General features: G+C 50.5%; 1 protein-coding gene across 1 annotated transcript; it reads left to right on the top strand.

Annotated features, from left to right (window-relative positions):
* Window positions 1-1846: 1846 nt before the first annotated feature.
* MSS51 (MSS51 mitochondrial translational activator) lies at window positions 1847-17697 on the top strand. Its single transcript, XM_050968354.1, has 7 exons — window positions 1847-1951; window positions 6113-6324; window positions 7005-7160; window positions 7950-8074; window positions 8884-9447; window positions 16588-16681; window positions 17155-17697. Exons 2-7 carry the CDS (start codon window positions 6140-6142, stop codon window positions 17381-17383), a joined length of 1353 nt encoding a protein of 450 aa, XP_050824311.1. The 5' UTR covers window positions 1847-1951; window positions 6113-6139; the 3' UTR covers window positions 17384-17697.
* Window positions 17698-17795: the final 98 nt, after the last annotated feature.

Genomic DNA, 17795 nt, shown 5'->3' with positions numbered 1-17795 from the left:
TCCAGACCCTGGGCACTCTGGCCAGTGACTTTGATCGGAGCAGAACAGGACCTTGGATCTAGCTGCACGGCGCCCTGAGGGGTAAAACCTCATGCAGCCTAGGGCGCCAGGAACATAACCACTCTGACATGCCTATGTCCTCTCCTGTCAGTGCCATGGGAACATGTTGTGACCTCACACTATGACACTGTGGGAACAGGGTGTGAGTTTACATGGCTGTGCCATGGGAATGCCCTGGGACCTTGCCTGGCACACATCCTTGCCTATCAACATGATTTTGCAAAGCTCCCAGTCAATCTGGGGCTCTTTAGCTGCTCTGGAGCCTGCAGAGTGGACCCTGTGTTTAAGGAATTCCCTTACTTAGGCAGGACCGCCGCCAGTGTTTTTGGCGCCCTAGGCGCAAGGCCATTTCGCCGCCCCGCGCACTGCTCCTGCGACTCCGGTGGACCTGCTGCAGGCGTTCCTGCGGACGGTCCGCTGGTCCCGCAGCTCCGGTGGAGCTGCCACAGGCACGCCTGCGGGAGGTCCACCGGAGCCACAGGTCCAATGGACCCTCCGCAGGTATGCCTGCAGCAGGTCAACCGGAGCCACCTGCCACCTCCCCCTCCCCGGCAAAATTCCGCCCCTCAATAATCCTGGCGCCCTAGGCAATTGCCTAGGTCACCTAAATGGAAGCGCCGGCCCTGTACTTAGGATCCAATGTGCTGTATCCCATATCAAGTCACTATGGAAGCATTATAGCCAGCCCCAAGCATTCAAAACTCATTAGGCCCTGAAAATCATGAGATTGCCTTAAAAGTCACGAGATTTTAAAAAATAATACATTTGGGATTCTTTCGATTTGACCTTTAGGGTCACACTTTCAAGCTTCCTCTTCAACCCTGAGGGCCTAAAGCTTAGTATAAAGAAAGAAAGCTGAGATTCTCACATAATGAAATGACGCCATGAGCTGCAGCTTAAGAAAAATATCAAATCTTTCAAGACTCGTGAGAGTTTGTAACACAGTAGAACGCATTTTGTTCTCCATTTCAGCAACAATCACATTAAGTATCACACAGTGCCATACAAATGTAGGGCTTTGGTCCAGGAATGGAACTATTGGCATTTAGATAGATAGATTAGATAAATGACAATATTTTATTTCCATGACACATAGGTGATCTCCCTACCTGACTTACAGGACATGTGACACAGCTGTGAAAAACTAGAATCCTCAAAAGCAGAGTGGACAGCATCTTGTAGGGGCAGTATAGTAAAGCAGGGGAGAAGGAAATCCATGGCCCTGGATGTCCTCCTCATCTATAATTTTTTTAGGGTCCACAATGCACTGGAAACACAGTAACAAATTAACAGGCATATGCAGCTCCTGAGCCACAGGTGCCCTACAAATCTCATCCTCAGGCATGGAGGGGTGTGGGGTGAAAAGGGTGATTCACAGTATCATTGGCCATGGGGAAAGGGTGGCATAGGGTAGCTGATATGCGCTGTCTTCTTCCAGAGAGGTGAGGCGGGCTACACACACTCCAGACATGGGGAAGTGATGGGATCAGGTAGATGATACTATCATCCAGCATAGTGGTGAAGTGGGTGATTCATAGTATTCTCTGGCATGAGGTTAGTTGATAATACCATATTTTCCAGCAGGGGGCAGGTGAGACATAGGATCCTGGAGCTCCTGTAGTCAGGACCTGATAAGAGTTCTGCACATGCACCTCCTAAGAGCCAAGCCTCAATGTCTCAGTCATTCTACCCAGTGAGAAGTAATTCTTGACAGGGTCTGAGTAGGCAGGATATTCTTAGACCACAAGGTTCTGCCTAGCATTTCTGCAGTTAGAGCAGAAAACAATCCAGGAGAAGGCAGGCAGCTGCAGCTCTGAGAGAAATCCACAGCGGAGAGAGAAACGGAGTGGGAAAGAAAGAAAGAAAGAACCAAAGAAAAAGCACCTAGAAGGTTAGTCTGCCTTGTAAGCTGTTATCATTTCAAAGAATGGATGGTTTAACTTCTCAAAGTTTACTCTGGTCCTTAGATTCCCTCCCTGCACTGCTTTCTTCCTCCCCTCTCATCACCTCCATTTAGCATTCTCTTACGTTCCTCCTGCCGAGGCAGTTTTTAGACTTATTAAATTTCTCCCTGTTTTTCCCTTCTGACAAATGGAGCTACAGATGAATCAAGGAACAAACTAAGAGGATTCAAAGGGGAGGGGAAATAACCTTCTCTGCCAGAATCTCTGGTCTCTATATTTCGGGGCTGAGCACAATTTTCTCTCTGCTTGGACACCTCAAGCTCCTGGCCAGCATGGGGCTGAGGACCAGGTGAGGAGGGTTTCAGTGAAATAAGCATTTTTAACTATTTTGTTGATCTGGCTTGGAAGAATGCTTTGAGTATTAATGTACCCACCGATTTCCTGGGGGGAGCAGGATCTTGGGATTAGCTGTGGCTAGCTCGAGGAGCTACGTTTGAATGCTTGAGGAGCAAAATAAAGACTGAAAAGTTCCAGGGCAAACAATTAATGGAAATCACTCCTGCCATTATAATTGCTTTTGGCTTGATTCCTAGGAGGTCTCTGGCCAGTCCTATAGCTGATTGGCTGACTCCACATGGTGACCCAGGACCAGAATAGCACTGCTATCAGATCTGTGTTGGTAGTGGTTGTGGTTTTTCCTGGGTCTATCTTTTTGCCCCATGACATTTGAGCATGGCTGCCCTTCGCTTTCCTCCTTTATTCCTCATCACCCTATCTCCATAAGTGCTTTTTTTTTTACTCTGGGTTGGAAAGGCAATCAGTATGGTACAGGAATAGATTAAGCATCTGTCAAGTGGTGTGGGAGACAGTCCAAGTAATCCAGCTGGCAAACTCCTCCCGACCACCCCCACCCCCTGCACCCAGTTTACACATAGAATCCATGCCCTGCTCCCTTGGATGAGTGATTTGTACCATTCCACCACCACTGGCTTCTGTTGAGCTTGGGTTAATATATGCCACAAGATTCAGGTCCCTGGAGCCGGTGCAGAAAAGTATCATCTTATAAACACTAGCAGCATGTGCATTGGTACACACACACATGCAGGAAGAATTCTGTCTGTGGAGCACACATGTAGACAGAATGTCACTGCTGGTATATGTATGTATGTGATGGGGATGGGGGAAGAGCATGCTCAGAGGCAGCAGCTAGACCTCCTTTTTGCAGGTTCAATAAATACTCCCTCATGGGCTAGCTGCCGCTAGTATGGAAAAGAGGTGAGACCACAGCCATCACCAACACCCTTCCCTTCGTGGTGTATAGCACCATCAACTCCTAAGTGCCCATGAAGTTCAAGCATGATCTGTCCCCTCCAGAGACAAACCAAACAACATGGACTGGCTGATGGTGGCATCAATTTTTTCCCTTTGCATTTCCTAATTAGGCTGATTGACTTTGTAAGTGCAACATGGTAGGTGCTCAGATGCTGTGGTTATGAGTAGAGCATAAAGCCAGAAAAACAGCCGCCTAGAATTTAATACTCATCAAATGGAGATCGGGGGTACCAGATTTGTTCCTTCTCTGGCTCTGGACCATGATCAGGCCCTTATAAGACTGGCAGCAGGGCTCAGCTCTTTGCCAACCAGGTCAGCTGGCTGGGCTGAAAGTGTTTTCCTGCTTTCAACCAGCTTTGCAAGCGAGACAGGCACCGTTCACCTGTCAGCAGTTATTCCCCTAGGCCAGACCTCTGCGTGCATCTCCATGCCCTGCTGAGAAACAGCAATGAACTTGCTTATCATAAAGAGAAACCAGGCCGCTGTACAGATCACCTTTTCTTAGTCTGTGCAAGTTCAGTGCTGGGAAAGTGTGCCTGATTGCCAGCCCTGGAGCCGGAGTCCTCTCTCTACTAACAGAGCAGGTACAACACAGGCAGGGAAGGTGTAAGCTCTCTCCCTAGTGTGCCCCAGTCTTGCTCTGCAGGTACCTGTCCCAACAAGGAGAGCTCATTCTATTCACTCAATTCTTGTCTTATCTGCTAGGACTGCACAAAAGGGGGCAATGCTGTAAGTGCCAATTATGGTGGTGTCTTGGGTGTTAGGAGCACCTTTCCATGGACGCTACCATCTGATGAGTGGTCTGTATGAAACTGGTGGTAACTTTTGTACTACTGAGCTGGGCCAAGTTTGACCCTTTGATCTAGAAGTAAAAACACACCGCCCTTTTCTGAGCTGAGGATCTCAAAGCACCTTACAAGAAATGTTAGCAAATTAATCTTAAAAACCACTCCTGAGAGATAGATCATTACCATGCCCCTGTTGTACAAATGGGGAAAGTGAAGTACAGAGAGGGGCCATTCTGTGCTCAGTGAGTCCATGGTAGAGATGTAAAGAGAACCCAGGTCTCCTGACTGCCAACCCCCATGTTTTGGCCACAAGCTTATCCTTCCTTGAACCTGTGAGATCACTAGACTGTTAGCGCAGACCTCCTTCCAACACTGCCAGCTAGAACCAGCCTGAGGACTTCCTACACTGTGTCCTCCTCCACCTTCTGTGTCTCCTCCTGTGGGACCAGTTCTTTACACTGCGGGTCTGCCCATACAGCATGCAGCTACAGTAATAACACTACTGCATTCACCAGTGTGCCAGCTTGGAGAACATTTGACATGGTCTTGTGCCACTGGCTAGTCAAGACACCTGCTGAGCTACCCTTAGTGCTGGTCAGAGATGCACATGGATCTCACTGATTGCCATGCGAGCCTCCTGCGCACAGCCCAGAGCAGATTTGGAGGTCTGCTGTTAAAGGATTAGGCAAAACCAGAGGATGAAAGGGCTTCCTACTCTCCTCCTGCTGCTGGCATTCTCTTCAGAGGCGGTCACGGCAGCTGTGGGGGAACCAGAGCAAGAGCTGTCTGAGAGGCTAAGTCAGTCAGTGCTGGCAGCTTGTGGTAAGCAATGACAGACATGCCACCACGCTGATTTCCACCAGCGGCCAAGAGGCAAGCAGTGTATCTACAGCTCCCTGTCAAGGGGGCAAGAGAATGGACGGGCAACATGGCAGAGGAGGGAGGAGAGCAGCTCCCTTCACAAACAAGAACATGGCTGAGTCATTGTTGAAGAGGTAGGTAGCGATACTAGCGAATAATGCCAGTCAGGGCAAACACCTGAGGAAGTGGATGGACTCAAAAAGCCGGTGGTCTGAGAAAACGCAGAGCAGAACACCAACAGACCCCCTTGTGGCTGTCTCATGCATCTGCAAGCCAGCAAAACCAGCCTCTCTTGCCTGTCTGCAACATGCCTAGGTGTGAAAGGCACAATACACAATAGTACTTAGCCCCCTGGGATGCTTTTAGCTGTGAGTGAAGCCACATTTTCTGGCTCTCAGCCGGGTGCCTCCCGGAGAGACCCCTGCAATGTGCTATATAGTCAAATGATTCCTCTGACCAGGTATGCAAGCCAAGAGGGCAGAGAAAGTCCATTTGCAGGGGGAGAACAACGGGATCCTGGCCAGTCTTGGAGATTCCTGCTGTGCTGTGGGAATGTTCCAGACCCATCCGGGATTAAAGAAACAAACTGGATCCAAATCACTAGTTGGAAGTGGAGCTGATGGAAGTCAGAGGTGGGCGGAGGAAGAGAAAGGGGATGTAGACAGCTATTGTAGAGAAGAGAGTTGAAAACCACCCAGTAGAAGTGGCTCCTAATATGCCCATTCCATTTAGACATGGGTCTGAGTCAGATCCTCCCAAATTCAGCATCCAGATCTATATTTTGTATCTCAGGTTTCTCCAAACTTCCATACCAGGTGAGGTTTAAAACGGCTTTGTGTACATGAATTAATTCAGCCTCAACTCACCAGGGAAGTGGAGAGATATTAGTACTTCTCCATTTTAAAGTCAGGGGAATGGAGGAGCAGAGACGAGAAATGCCTTGCCCCAGTTCACGCAGAGCAGACACTGGATCCCAGATTACCAGGCTCCCAGCTGTTTGCATGCTAGACCCTGCTGCTTTCCCTGCAGGTCGTTAAGTGGGGAGGACATCTCCAGCATACCAAGAGAAGGTGTCCAGAGCTCAGGCACCATAGTCTGGGATAGATGGGGGGAGCCTGTTCAAGACCTCTGCAGTTATTCTCCTTTATTTGTTCTCCTTATTTCCAGCCTGCCCAATTTCCAGCACTGACAGAGATGTCCCACAGAAACAAGGGCGCGACTTCCAAGTCCAGCCACTCCAAGAAGAAGCCTGCGGAAGAACCAGTAATTACAAGCCCCAGCATGGACTCCCTGGGTTTCCAAGCTATGGATAGCAATGTCCCTGGTCTGTCGCAGGTCATCCTGAAGAAGCTCAACATGAAGAGCTATGATGAATACAAGTGAGTAATGCCGGGCTGCCAGTGGCTTCTGCACAAGATGTGTGCTGCCATCTGAACATCCGCATGGCACATGACCTCAGACACCTCTAGGACTGTCTCCACTAGTCACTGGGAGCATTAGACTTCTGGATGGCCTGAGGGAAAGAGCAAAGCAAATGCTATGTGCCCCTTGGCTAGAGTGGAGCTTGCTGGACTGACGGGGCCACTTCCAGTGAAAAGAAAGTTAAACTCCCTTTTTCTCAGAGGATCAGAACATCATGCCCTGTTGGTTCATACGCTAGTAGGGATAAAGTTCTCTCTCCTAAGGGGTCTTCAGATGAGGCCTGGCCCTGCCAGTTTATGTAAACATGTGGCTATAACTTCCCTTCAGTTCAGAACAGTCCTTGATCATACCAAGCATGGATAAAGGCATCCAATCAGGACAGTCTCTGCTAGCTGCCATCAGGACAATGATAACATTTGGGCTGGCCCCTACAGAAGCCCTCATCAAAGCTGTGGTAATGAATTCATACTGCAGCAGTATACAGTACCCCTCTGCAAGTCGAGCTGATGCTAACATCTTCCATTACACAGCATCTTTGGGCCAGTTTTGTCGCTATGAAACGACCACGCTAGGACAAAGTTGGGTTGTGCCCTGCTCGCCTCTCATCGACTTTGCTACTTTGGCTGTTTTCCTGCAGGTCTGCCATGGATGGGAAGAAGCTGGGGATGGATTTCGGGATCCGGACTTATTTCGACATGTTTCAAAAAATGGAGGACACCTTCAAATTCTGTGCTGAGTGCAAGAAACTCCCCGATGCCCTCCCTGACCCCAGAAGCCTCCGACGATGCAAAAGGTACTCAACAGCACCCAGTGTGTGGCTGAGGACAAGGACTAAGCCACAGCACAAGGCAAGATCCTTCCCTTACCCCAGTGGAAATATTCCCAGAATATCTATAGGAACAGGAGACAATTCCTTCTAACATAGAAGCTTAGCTAGTCTTCTGAATGGGGCCCCATAATAGAGGTTACTCCTCTGAGTACCGGCTGCATGCATCTGTTTTCTTGTAATTCCTCGGGACCGGATCCAAAGTCAATGGGAGTCATTCCATTAATTTCAGTGACAACAGGCCCTCAGTGTCTAAACCTCTGCACTCTCTGGCTATCATGGATGGAGGATGAGATGTTGCTGGGGGTATAACTGAGGACAGGGGGAGTAGCTGCCCCTTGGTGGGTAGCTTGTACATGATTTCAATGATGCTGCCTTCTGCATGAAGGTGGCAGTACCAACACAGTGGGCAACACCTGCTAAGTGAGGAGCTCTGTTCTTACCTGCCCCTTTGAAAGACATTGCAACAGCACCAAGGCCAGACTAATCCCTGATGTAACCCCAATGGATCAGTGAAGTTACCCCAGGAACAAATTCATGTATTTATGTCTCATGTTCACATGTAGGGATAAGTGAGGGCAAGAATGCCGTGCAGTCCAGAGGGGGCCCATCAACTCACGCACTGAGTATTGGTTTCCTTGGGGCATCTCTCAGGCTCACTCCTGATGGTCCTCTCCTATCAGGTGCAAGGATGTATCCTGAATTTGCTGCCTGGTGGAGCACCATATTCTCTCTCCTCTCTCCTGCTCCCTCTAGGTGCCAGAATGTGTATTACTGCAACTCAGAGTGCCAACAGGCCAACTGGCCTGTGCACAAGAAATTGTGTAAGAAGCTGAGGTTGGTAGCTCTTGACCGGCTGGTAGAATGGCTCGTCTTCACAGGTAGGTTTGCTGCCTACATTCAACAGAAGGGGAAAAGGGGTCCTCTTTGACTGGGTCAAAGCTGGCTGGGCCATCTGTGGCCAGAGGCCATTTGACTGTCTTAGCGCAGATTCATCTGTCTGCTGCCTCATGCAGGAAGCAAGGCTCCAAGCAGATAGTAAGAAGATTGCACCAAGAAGGGAATTGGGCCAAGGGTCTCATGGTGGACTTTATCCGGACCTGCTCACGTTCCCTCCCCAGCTCCCAGACCTTTGTGGCATGCCTGGGTTTCCATGAGATCAGTGACAAGCACTGAGGGCTGTCTTTGAAGCCTGACAGAGCCCTGTCATGCTGTGAAGTCAAGCAAGGTGGTTTCTGGATACCACTGAGTGTTAGCTAGGGAGAATCCAGGAATTGCACACACACAGGGACTCATAGCTGCAGGGACTTCCAGTCTTCTCATTAGGCCTCATACACTCAACTGTTCAGGGGATTTGTGGAGTCCTTCATACCTGCAGCTGCTCTCCTAGTTTGGCTTGAAGACTCCTGGGTTCTCTGAGGTCCCAACATCCTTCACAGAGTAGATGGCTCAGACTTCCGTTATACAGTCAGCTCCTCCATCTCCCTATTGTTTCCCCTTTGGTACCACACAAGGTATCTTTGTTCACTGGCAGGACTGCTCTGGGCTCAGTACTTCCTGTTAAGCTGAAGGGCAGAGCTTCAAGCGCTGTCTTTTTAAAGGGATAATACCCTTATCCAGGGGAAAAGATCAGTACAGCCTGGGGCAGTCTGGAGCACTGAGCTGAGAATTTCTGGGGTTTTCCTTCTAGGTGACATCCCATTCCCCACGGCAACCTGGACAAAGCGCATACAGGAGGTGAAAAGCTGGGAAGATTGGTTCTCGATGCAGGAGCACCTGGAAGAAAAGCTGAGCGCTATACTGACCGGGCGTTATATGAACATCCTCTGGGCCAATGTGGGGAAGCCGAAGCCAGAGGAGGGAGAGCTGCTGGAGTCTGTCAAACGGCTGACCACAGACTTCCAGTCCAGGCCAATTACCATCGGCTTGGGGCTGCATGCTTTCAACATTGATCTCTATACCAAGCCTGTCACAGTGCATGTCATAGGGGCTTCCCATATTGAGACCCTCAACACCCGGGTGACGGATTATGATGAGCTGACGCGGGTGTTTCCTGGGCACCAGGGCATCGAGGTAGTAATGGTGGGAGTCAATGTGGTAGATGGACCCATCATGAGGCCTCCGCTGACAGCGTTCGGACCCAGGGGAAGAGTCTATCTCAGCAGTTACAAGGCCCTTTATCCTGACTTCTGGGAATCCCAGGTGGAGACTCATCAGGCTGCCCACCCAGACCTTGTGGTGGGCTTTCATCCAGGTGAGCGCACAGACAGAGGCTAACTACTGTCTCAAATGGTGCTGCCCTCTCCACTGATACTGCCCATCTGGCCCGTCTGGGGCAGCACTCCTCAGGTCTCTTCTTCTAGGCCCAATCAATGCTGCCCTTCAGATTTCCTGTTCCTCCCTGACAGCCCCTGCTCCCCAATCTCCTTTCCTGCAACTTGTTTCTGCACCCTCTGTTATCACCGCATCCCACGGCTGGGTTTCCTCCTGCTGACCTTCTCCACTTCCAGTGGGTAGGGGACACTCAGATTGACAAGGACTTGGGGCAATGTAGCAATGTGAAGACCCACTGGCACAGCACCTCCTGCTGGTCATCTGGGAATTAGCTCTTTTCCAGCATATGAAGCACCCTCTGCAGGTCAGTGTCTTGCCTGCTGCTGGCCCCGTGTCCCTCCCGGACCCTGGTGCCCTTTACCTTAGGGTTCTGCTGCAGCAGTACCCCACACTCTGGGTCTCCCCTCCCAGGGGAAACCCCAACCCACTAAACCCACCTTGCCTCAGTGGCTACTGCCAGTCATCATCTAGCTCCCGCTCACTGGGGTGACTGCAGTCTGTAATGACCGCTCACCATTGGCAATGGAGTAGGCCCAGCTGCCTCTTCCTATCCCCAGGCTACACCTCTGCAGTCCCAGTAGCTCTGTAGGCCTTCACTAAGTCCTGCAGCCTGGGGGTTTACCAGGCTGGAGCTCTCCAGCTCCTCTTGCCCTTTTCCCCAGCACTGCTCTGCTTCAGGTACCTTGCTCCCAGGCAGCCAGCCCTTCCCACTCCAGGGCTAGAGTGAGACTCCTCCCAGCTCCTGGCCCCCAGCCCTCTTATCAGGGCCAGCTGGGCCCTGATTGGCCTGGCCACAGCTTGGCTGCTTCCCCAGTGAGCCTAACTTGGCTGCTTTTAACCCCTGTTATACAGGAGTGGGGCAGCCACTCCACTACAGGGCACATAAAGCAAAAAGAAGGGAGAGACACCAAGACCACATCTCCTCAATGGTGATACCAAGGAGGCTCTGGAGATTAAAGGCCAGAATGACTGAAAAGATTTCAACTGTTCCTTTCTGCCATGCAAGAAGAATTCCCACCAGGCTTTGTGGGCTGGGAACTGATGGCATGGTCCAGCTTTGCATGGGTCAGCTTGCATCCTGCAACCCCAGCTTAGCAAGACAGTTAGACACTCCTGGGTTTACACAACGTGATGTTGTTGCACTGACCCATTGTCAATGACATACTGAGGCTCATGTGGCAACATGGTGACTCAGCAGCAAGGTGTTAGAATGTGCTGGGAGCATTTTTGTACCGAAGGACAGTGTCAGGAAAGGATGGCCTTGCTTAGTGTATATTCCTCCTAGAGCTTGGCTGGCTTTTTTTTTTTTCTTGTCTCTGCTCCTAAGCATTGTGCCACAGGCTTTAGTATTTAATGTACCATACTCGCTGGATCCTTCATGTGTTTAACCCTGATCAGAAGATTTCATCATAACATCTTTATAATGGCTTACACATAGAGAGCCTTGGATCTGATGATCTCAAAACACTTTAAAATGCAGGGATTGTATACATGGGGAAACTGAGGCACAAAGTGATTTTTTTTTTTTCTTTTTAACTGACTTTCCCAAGAGCACACAGCAAGTCAGTGGCAGAATTGAGAATAGATCCCTGGAGTCCTGACTCCCACTGCCCTGCCCTAACCACTAGATATTGCTGCCTCATATATGCCACAGTATATGATTTTTGAGAGCCAGTGCTCTCTTATCATCAACCAAGTTCCTTGTGACTTGCATTTGCCTTCTGCCGGGACAATGACATGAACCGAGAGCTCAGCAACGCTGCAGACACTGGCTGTGGTACCCTATATCCTGGGAAAGGAGGAGGCAAACCCAGGTACTTCGTTAGCTCCTAGTCAGATTGCTTTTGAACTTTGATGCCATTTGCCATTAGGGACTGGCTGCCACATGAAGTGCCACATATCCAGGATCTCCTAGGCCTAACATCACAGCTCAGCCAGGCTATCAAGATTTCAGTCTAGATGTCTGCTGCCCCCTAGCAAGCACAGCCAAAAAATGGTGTGCGCTTTCCCCCTCTGCATATGCCAGACCCACTGTGTGCTTTCTAGATACCCTGGGAAGTCACCAAGAGCCCAGTCCATTGGAAAGCAGAGATAGACCTGAATCAGCTCATCAGATTGGGACTCCTCTCCTGCCTTGCGCATCCTGCTTTGAACCCTGTGGATCAGCCCAGTCTCTGAACTGAGAATCCAGCCCGGGGGAAAGTTTGCAAGTAGTTAGGAAGTTTGTAGGCATAGTTACCCTGGCCCTAGCACCAGCCCCTGCTGCAGTTGGGCTTAGTGTTAGAGCCTGCAGCTGTGATGCAGCAGCACAGAATGCTGCCCTGATGGGGAGATAGACCTCCTCGAGAGAGGGCAGCTCGAGCTGCAGAGGGGGCTCAGATTCCACCGGAGAGGAGACTGTTGGAAGGTGGTTAAAGAAGGCAGCGGCACTAGGGTAAAAAGATTTGCCGAGGAAGCTGAATATGAAGGGCTGTATGTAAGGGGCTGGGCACAGAGTGTGTGACCGGGCAGGTTGATCACTGGGACGCTGACAGAGGGAATACAGTTTAGGCACCTGGGGAACAGGCATCGCTTTCTAGGTCAGGCACTGTCGCTTGTGGGTGAACCTGCTGGAAGGAGGTACAGTCGTAGCAGCATCGGCTCAAAAGAGCATCACAAGCCAGAGAAGTCAGGACGGCTAGGGTGAAACTAGACTTTGTAGCCGGAGGGGGAAGAGTTGAGTCCTCCCTGAGGGTGACACAGCATGTTGGCAAAGTTTCTTTCCTTGTGTTGGTTATTTGCAATTTATTTTCCTAAACAAGTATTTGATATTACTTCATAGTATTTATATTCTTGCCTAATTTTGAGGGTTTCAGGTTATCTCCATTGCATGGGTTTGCCTCGGCCTCTCCTCACAGTAGGCATAGCCTACCTGAGGCCTGCATCACTGCACTGGCCCATCGAGGCTGGAAAGGGCAGGAAATACTTGCAGCGAGCATGTAGAAATGGCCAGAGAATTACAAGGGTTTGTAACGTATCAGCACTTTTATTTAAAAGAAAGAGAAAGGCCTAGGATATGAAAGCACAACCATGGCACAACTCATTGCGAAAGTAAATGGTGCTCCAAGGCTAAGCCCAAAGAGCAAAGGCAGCCTCTGCAGAGGGATCCGGAGCAAAATCAGTGTAAATCAGCACCACTCCATTGACTCCACTGGAGTCAGCAGAGGATCTGGCTCTTTAGAACCCCTCTGATCTGCTGCTTTCCTGCTCAGTGAGGACATGGCAAGGCAGTTTGGGGCTGTAGTAAATCAACACTGAGTTTAGCTCAGGCAACGAGTTCTGAATCCGGAGGTGTAGGGGTGGGGTGAAGAGAGAACTTCAGAAACCCTGTTTATGGAAAAGTGCTTTTAAGATCCTCACTAAATAAGTCTGTGAGCTACTGGACATGGAATGCATCTGGGGAAAATATATCCATCCCAGTAGGTGCTACATAGAGTAAGCCAGAGCTTGGTCTTTAGGAGAGAGGATGCAGGGGTCAGATCCAGGCAAATGCTTTTAACTCATTGCAGGGGTGTCATCAGGGCAGCTCAGTGGGCTAGGCTAAGAGTTTTTTTCTAAAAGACTGGGGCAGTGGCATTGGGGATACTTTATGTTAAGGGAGCTGTGGAAATGGTCTAATCAGAGGCGGATGGCAGAGAACAAGGTAACAGCAGAAGCACTGACAATCTGTTCACAGGAAGTGGGGTCAAGAAGCCAGCAAGGTGTTTGGAGTTGGGTGTGAGGGATACCCAGGCAGAGAGGTGGCCCCAGAGTTTTAAAGTTCACCTGGTGTCACGAGGTGCACCACTCACCGCTGGGCTGATGCCTCCTCCTGGCCACTCTGAGGATTATGGCCACTCAAGGTCTATGCCCCCCTGTCCATGGTTTGCACACCATCACTCCATCTCTGCTGTCCGCCTGCAGCCCCTCTCACAGCCTCAGGAACCACAGCGTCCTCTTTGTGGCTGAGCCCTCCAGCCATGTCACTATCCTTTTCTGGGGGGAGGGATTAGCTCCTCAGTCAGTGCCACTCACCCACTGGCTGGAAGGGGAACCCAGGCCCACCATCTACTGTGGATTCCAGCCCAGGGACCCTCAGCTCAGCAGTCTGGGCCATCTCTTCCGGGCCTTACTGCTCTGTCCATGGGCTGCTTCCAACTTCTGGTTCCCCTTTTATTCCTGGGCCTACCAGTTCCCAAAGCCTCCTCCCCTTTTCCCAGGGATTGACTGAGCCTGTCACCCCACTCACTCCTCCATTTCTTCTGGCAGTGTCTGCTTTTTCTCAGCAGCCTCTTCCCCTTCCAGCTCCTGGGCTTTATAGGCCCTGCCTATTCCTGCCCAGTTGAACCTCCTTAATTAACTGCCTAATTGGTTAATTGGCCCATCTGGCCTGCATTAAACTCTGCAGGGTGAGTGTGGGGTAGATGCCCCATCACACCAGACCTAAACAACTCTCTTACATGTTCCACCAAAGAACTGCATTGCTCAGTTGGAACTATCACCAACCGAACCAAAACAAGCCAGGGAATCTTTAGTGAAGTCCTCTCTCTGCTTTTGCCATCTACAACCATGTCCGCCAGCCAGAAACCTCTTCTCTGTACCTCAGCCCAAAACGTGCAACCATAACCATCTAGTTATGCAGCCCCTGTTTCCATGGTATATGGATGGCTTTATCCACCCCACACACTGTGAGGCAGGGAAGTGCTCTTATCCCCATTTTATAGAGGGGAACTGAGGCACAGAGAGAATGAGGCCAGGTCTAGCCTAGAAATTTAGCCGGTATAGTAATGTTGGCTTGGGGTGTGGCTTTATTTATGATCTTCCTAGGGTGGCAAAAGCCTTAGTGCAAACACAGTGTAGCTTATTTAATTGGGGAACTAGGATTAGCTATACTGGCAAAACCACTCTTTTGTCGGTGGAAGCTGTGTCTTTCACTAGAAGGGTTGACTGGCATAGCTATAGTAGCAAAGCCTTTCTAGTATAGACTAAGCAGTGTGCCCCAAGGTCACACAGGGAATATGTGGAAGAGCAGGGAACTGAATTCAAATCTTCCAAGACCCAGACTAGTGCCCTAACCACTGAACCATCCTTAACTCAAACATCAACTGCTGGAAGAACAAAACACAATCTCGGAGCTCCTGCGTTACCACACCTAAATAACAAGACCGCGATCGATAACTGTCCAGAATGATCAACACTGCTAGAGATTGCTAAGAAAACAGAGTGTCCAGTGTTACCCTCTCAAACCATTCACTAAAGAACCTGCACTGCACAAGCATGCTCTTCTTCAACATGGCACTGGGTCAACACTCAGACTAATCCAAATCAGCCATTTCTGACTGGGGTGTGCTTTGTGTAGGGCAGAGACATGTGTTATGGGAGGAAGGTGTGCATGTCGTAAGGTGGAGGAAGGGGAAAATCCTAGTTGTAGGTTACAAAGGTTGGGTGAGAATGTAACTGGTGTGCTTCTGGGTTTGCGGGTTGCATTTCTAAGCTGTGGATTTAGGCACCCTCTTTTACCAAAGATTCTGGTTTGGTGGCATGTGCGTGTGTGCACACACGTGCACATGTTATTCTGTTGTAGCCCTTGGTTTCTCAGCATTAAGGCCCAGATCCTCAAAGGTATTTAAGCACCTGACTGAAATCAAAGGTGCCTATGTACCTTTGAGGATCTGGGCCTGTGGCCCTCTGTTCATGGTCATTCCTTTCTGATATGTCTACACTACGGAGACGATAGCTATGTTGGCCTAGCCTCATAGTGTAGATGCAGCCTCCACTGACAGAAGGGATTCTGTCAGTCTAGGGATACCACCTCCCCAAACGAAGTCAGCTCCGTTGACAGAAGCCCTCTATGATTGACACAGTTGCATCTCCACTGGGGTTTTTGTCAGCATAGCTATGTCAGCCAGTGATGTGGTTTTCGCACCCATGACCGATGGAGTTATGCCAATATAATGTTTCAATATGGACTGAGCTTCATGCCTGAGCTAGACTGTAAACACCATGGAGCAGCGAGCTGCCATATTCTACCTGTCTGCAAATCATCAAGCAGGCATCTAGCATTTTTAATAAACAGACTCAATAATACCAAAACACAAAAACATCAGTTGCAAGCAATGAAAAATACCTGTAGTTTCCTTTGTTTGCAGTCATGTAGATCATTGCACAAAATGCACAGGCTATTGGCTGGAACAGAGAACTGGGAGTCAAGATCCCAGGCTTTTAATCTTGGCTCTGGGCAAGGTCCATGGCTCTGTGCCTCAGCTTCCCCAGCTGTAAAATGGGGATAATGCTACTTGCCTATCTCACAGATGTTGTAACATGCTTTGAGGCTCTGGGGGAAGGGTATAGCAGTGCAAAGGCTCCTTATTATCCGTTAGCCAGCAGTTTTTGACGGTACTGTGGATCGACTGACGCACCGTGTTCTCCAAGACCAACTTGTTGGCATCATGTTAGAATCCAATGTTCCTATAGGAGGAAGACAGTCAGCATGCCGGCATGCCATGACGGCATTTTGCTGGCCGTATGCTAGCACCAGGACAATAACATTGCAAGCAGAGGGCTGGCCTGGTAGAGCCAGAGGGAGCCCATGAAATCCCCAATGGCTCACAAGCTGGGAATGCTTCTCAAGCCCCTGCTCCCAAAACACTGCACGCCCCAGTCAGCTCATTCCATTCAGGGTGTCCTAGCTGGGGGCAGGTGAGGCAGCTGCATAAACAGCATTCCTTGTCACCGCTCCCTGGTGGGAAAACTCCAGGGGCTTGTTGTGCCTGCCCCTCCTTGTGGGAGACAGTGAAGTCATGGGAGCTACTTGTTTGCAAGGCGAGGAGAATAGGGCCTCCTGGAAACATGATGCTATGCAGGGGGTGGGACAATGGGGTGGCAGTGCATGTATGCCCGAGCATGAGCACACATGCAGCTTCAGCGCCTACCACAGCAAGGGCCTCAAACTGCTTCCAGTGACACCATAGGCACGACTGCTATTGGCATCACTGGGCAGGGGATCAGGCTCCAAAGCTTTCTGGTGTCCTTCCCTCTGCAGGATTACATGCCTGCCTGGATGTGATGGAAGGCTGGCTCCCCACACTGCTGCTGCTGCGGGACTACAAGATCCCCACCCTCTTCACCGTCTACAAGTAAGAAAGGCCCTTCCCCTCTGCTTTCCCTTGGAGGACTGAGTACATGTGGGGCTCTGCTGTCCTGTGCCCCAGAGTCATTTGCATGAGATGTCTGCTTTCTGAACCAGTCAGCTTGTTGCAAGTCACCTTGTAACAACAGGTTGTATTTGGCTATTGGCGCATGACTGTATTTTAAACTGCTAAGGGAGCATATCAGCAGCTGCCACTGTCAGCACTGCAGTGACAGTGGTGCTGCTGAAGCCCTGGCAAGCAGTGACAGAGCACTGCTGTGGAGAACGCGCACGATGCTGGAGTCCCAGCTGGCACTGATGGGGCACTGCTGTGGGGAAGTTCACACTGCAAGTCTCCTGGTGCAGTGTCAGGGCCCTGGTGTTTTACTCTGGCAGGGGTCAAATCCCAGGAGGTGTCTGAGGGTCAGGGTTGGGGTGAGGTTGGCAGTGTGGTAACTGTGCCCTGTGCCCTCCCAACAGCGAGCAGGAGCTGAAGTACTCCCTGAAAATCCTGACAGAGCTGGAGACCCAGATCACAGGCTACGGAGCTAATCCCTTCGCTTCTCTCAAGCCGGAGCAGGCCTATTCCAACCCCAACAAGTCACCCGTCTACTGCAGCGCCTACTACATCATGTGGCACGGGCTGGCTGGCACCCCGGATGAGCCAGACATGGGGGGGTTAGAGAGGGCTGAGGACAGAGGGGTGTAGAGAGGAGACACCTTTGCTGTACATGCTGTCAGCTACTGCTACCTCCCCAGCCAGTGTGCAGGGCTCCTCCTGAGTCCCCCCTTCCCAGGCTCCCAGCCAGCACTGGACAGGGAAGCTCCATGCTCAAGCCCAGGCAGGGGAGCTGCTTGCTTGGGCTGTGCAGTGCAGGGGACCTGGGAGGTGGGTGGGCCTTTTCCAGGGGCTGTAAATCATACTCAAGATAGTGCCCTCTGCTGGACAGGGCTGTGTGTTACAGTAATGCATCAGCGACATGGAAGAGGATCCTTCCAGGTAATAATAAATATCACCAGGGCCTTGCTCTCCTATAATGCTAGCTAGTAGCAGATCTCAAAGGCTGGGATCATAAAGCATGTAGTTACTGGGGCAGCATCCAGGCTGGCTGCTCCTGACT

The sequence above is a fragment of the Gopherus flavomarginatus genome, chromosome 9 (genome assembly GCF_025201925.1).
Source record: "Gopherus flavomarginatus isolate rGopFla2 chromosome 9, rGopFla2.mat.asm, whole genome shotgun sequence".
NCBI classification, from domain to species: domain Eukaryota; kingdom Metazoa; phylum Chordata; order Testudines; family Testudinidae; genus Gopherus; species Gopherus flavomarginatus.
This window is presented reverse-complemented; position numbering and strand designations above follow the sequence as displayed.

Coding starts and splice junctions, on each gene's coding strand:
- MSS51 (XM_050968354.1), top strand. CDS start 6,140: ATGTCCCACAGAAACAAGGGCGCGACTTCCAAGTCCAGCCACTCCAAG. Junction 6,325..7,004: donor AAGAGCTATGATGAATACAA/GTGAGTAATGCC, acceptor GTTTTCCTGCAG/GTCTGCCATGGATGGGAAGA. Junction 7,161..7,949: donor AGCCTCCGACGATGCAAAAG/GTACTCAACAGC, acceptor TGCTCCCTCTAG/GTGCCAGAATGTGTATTACT.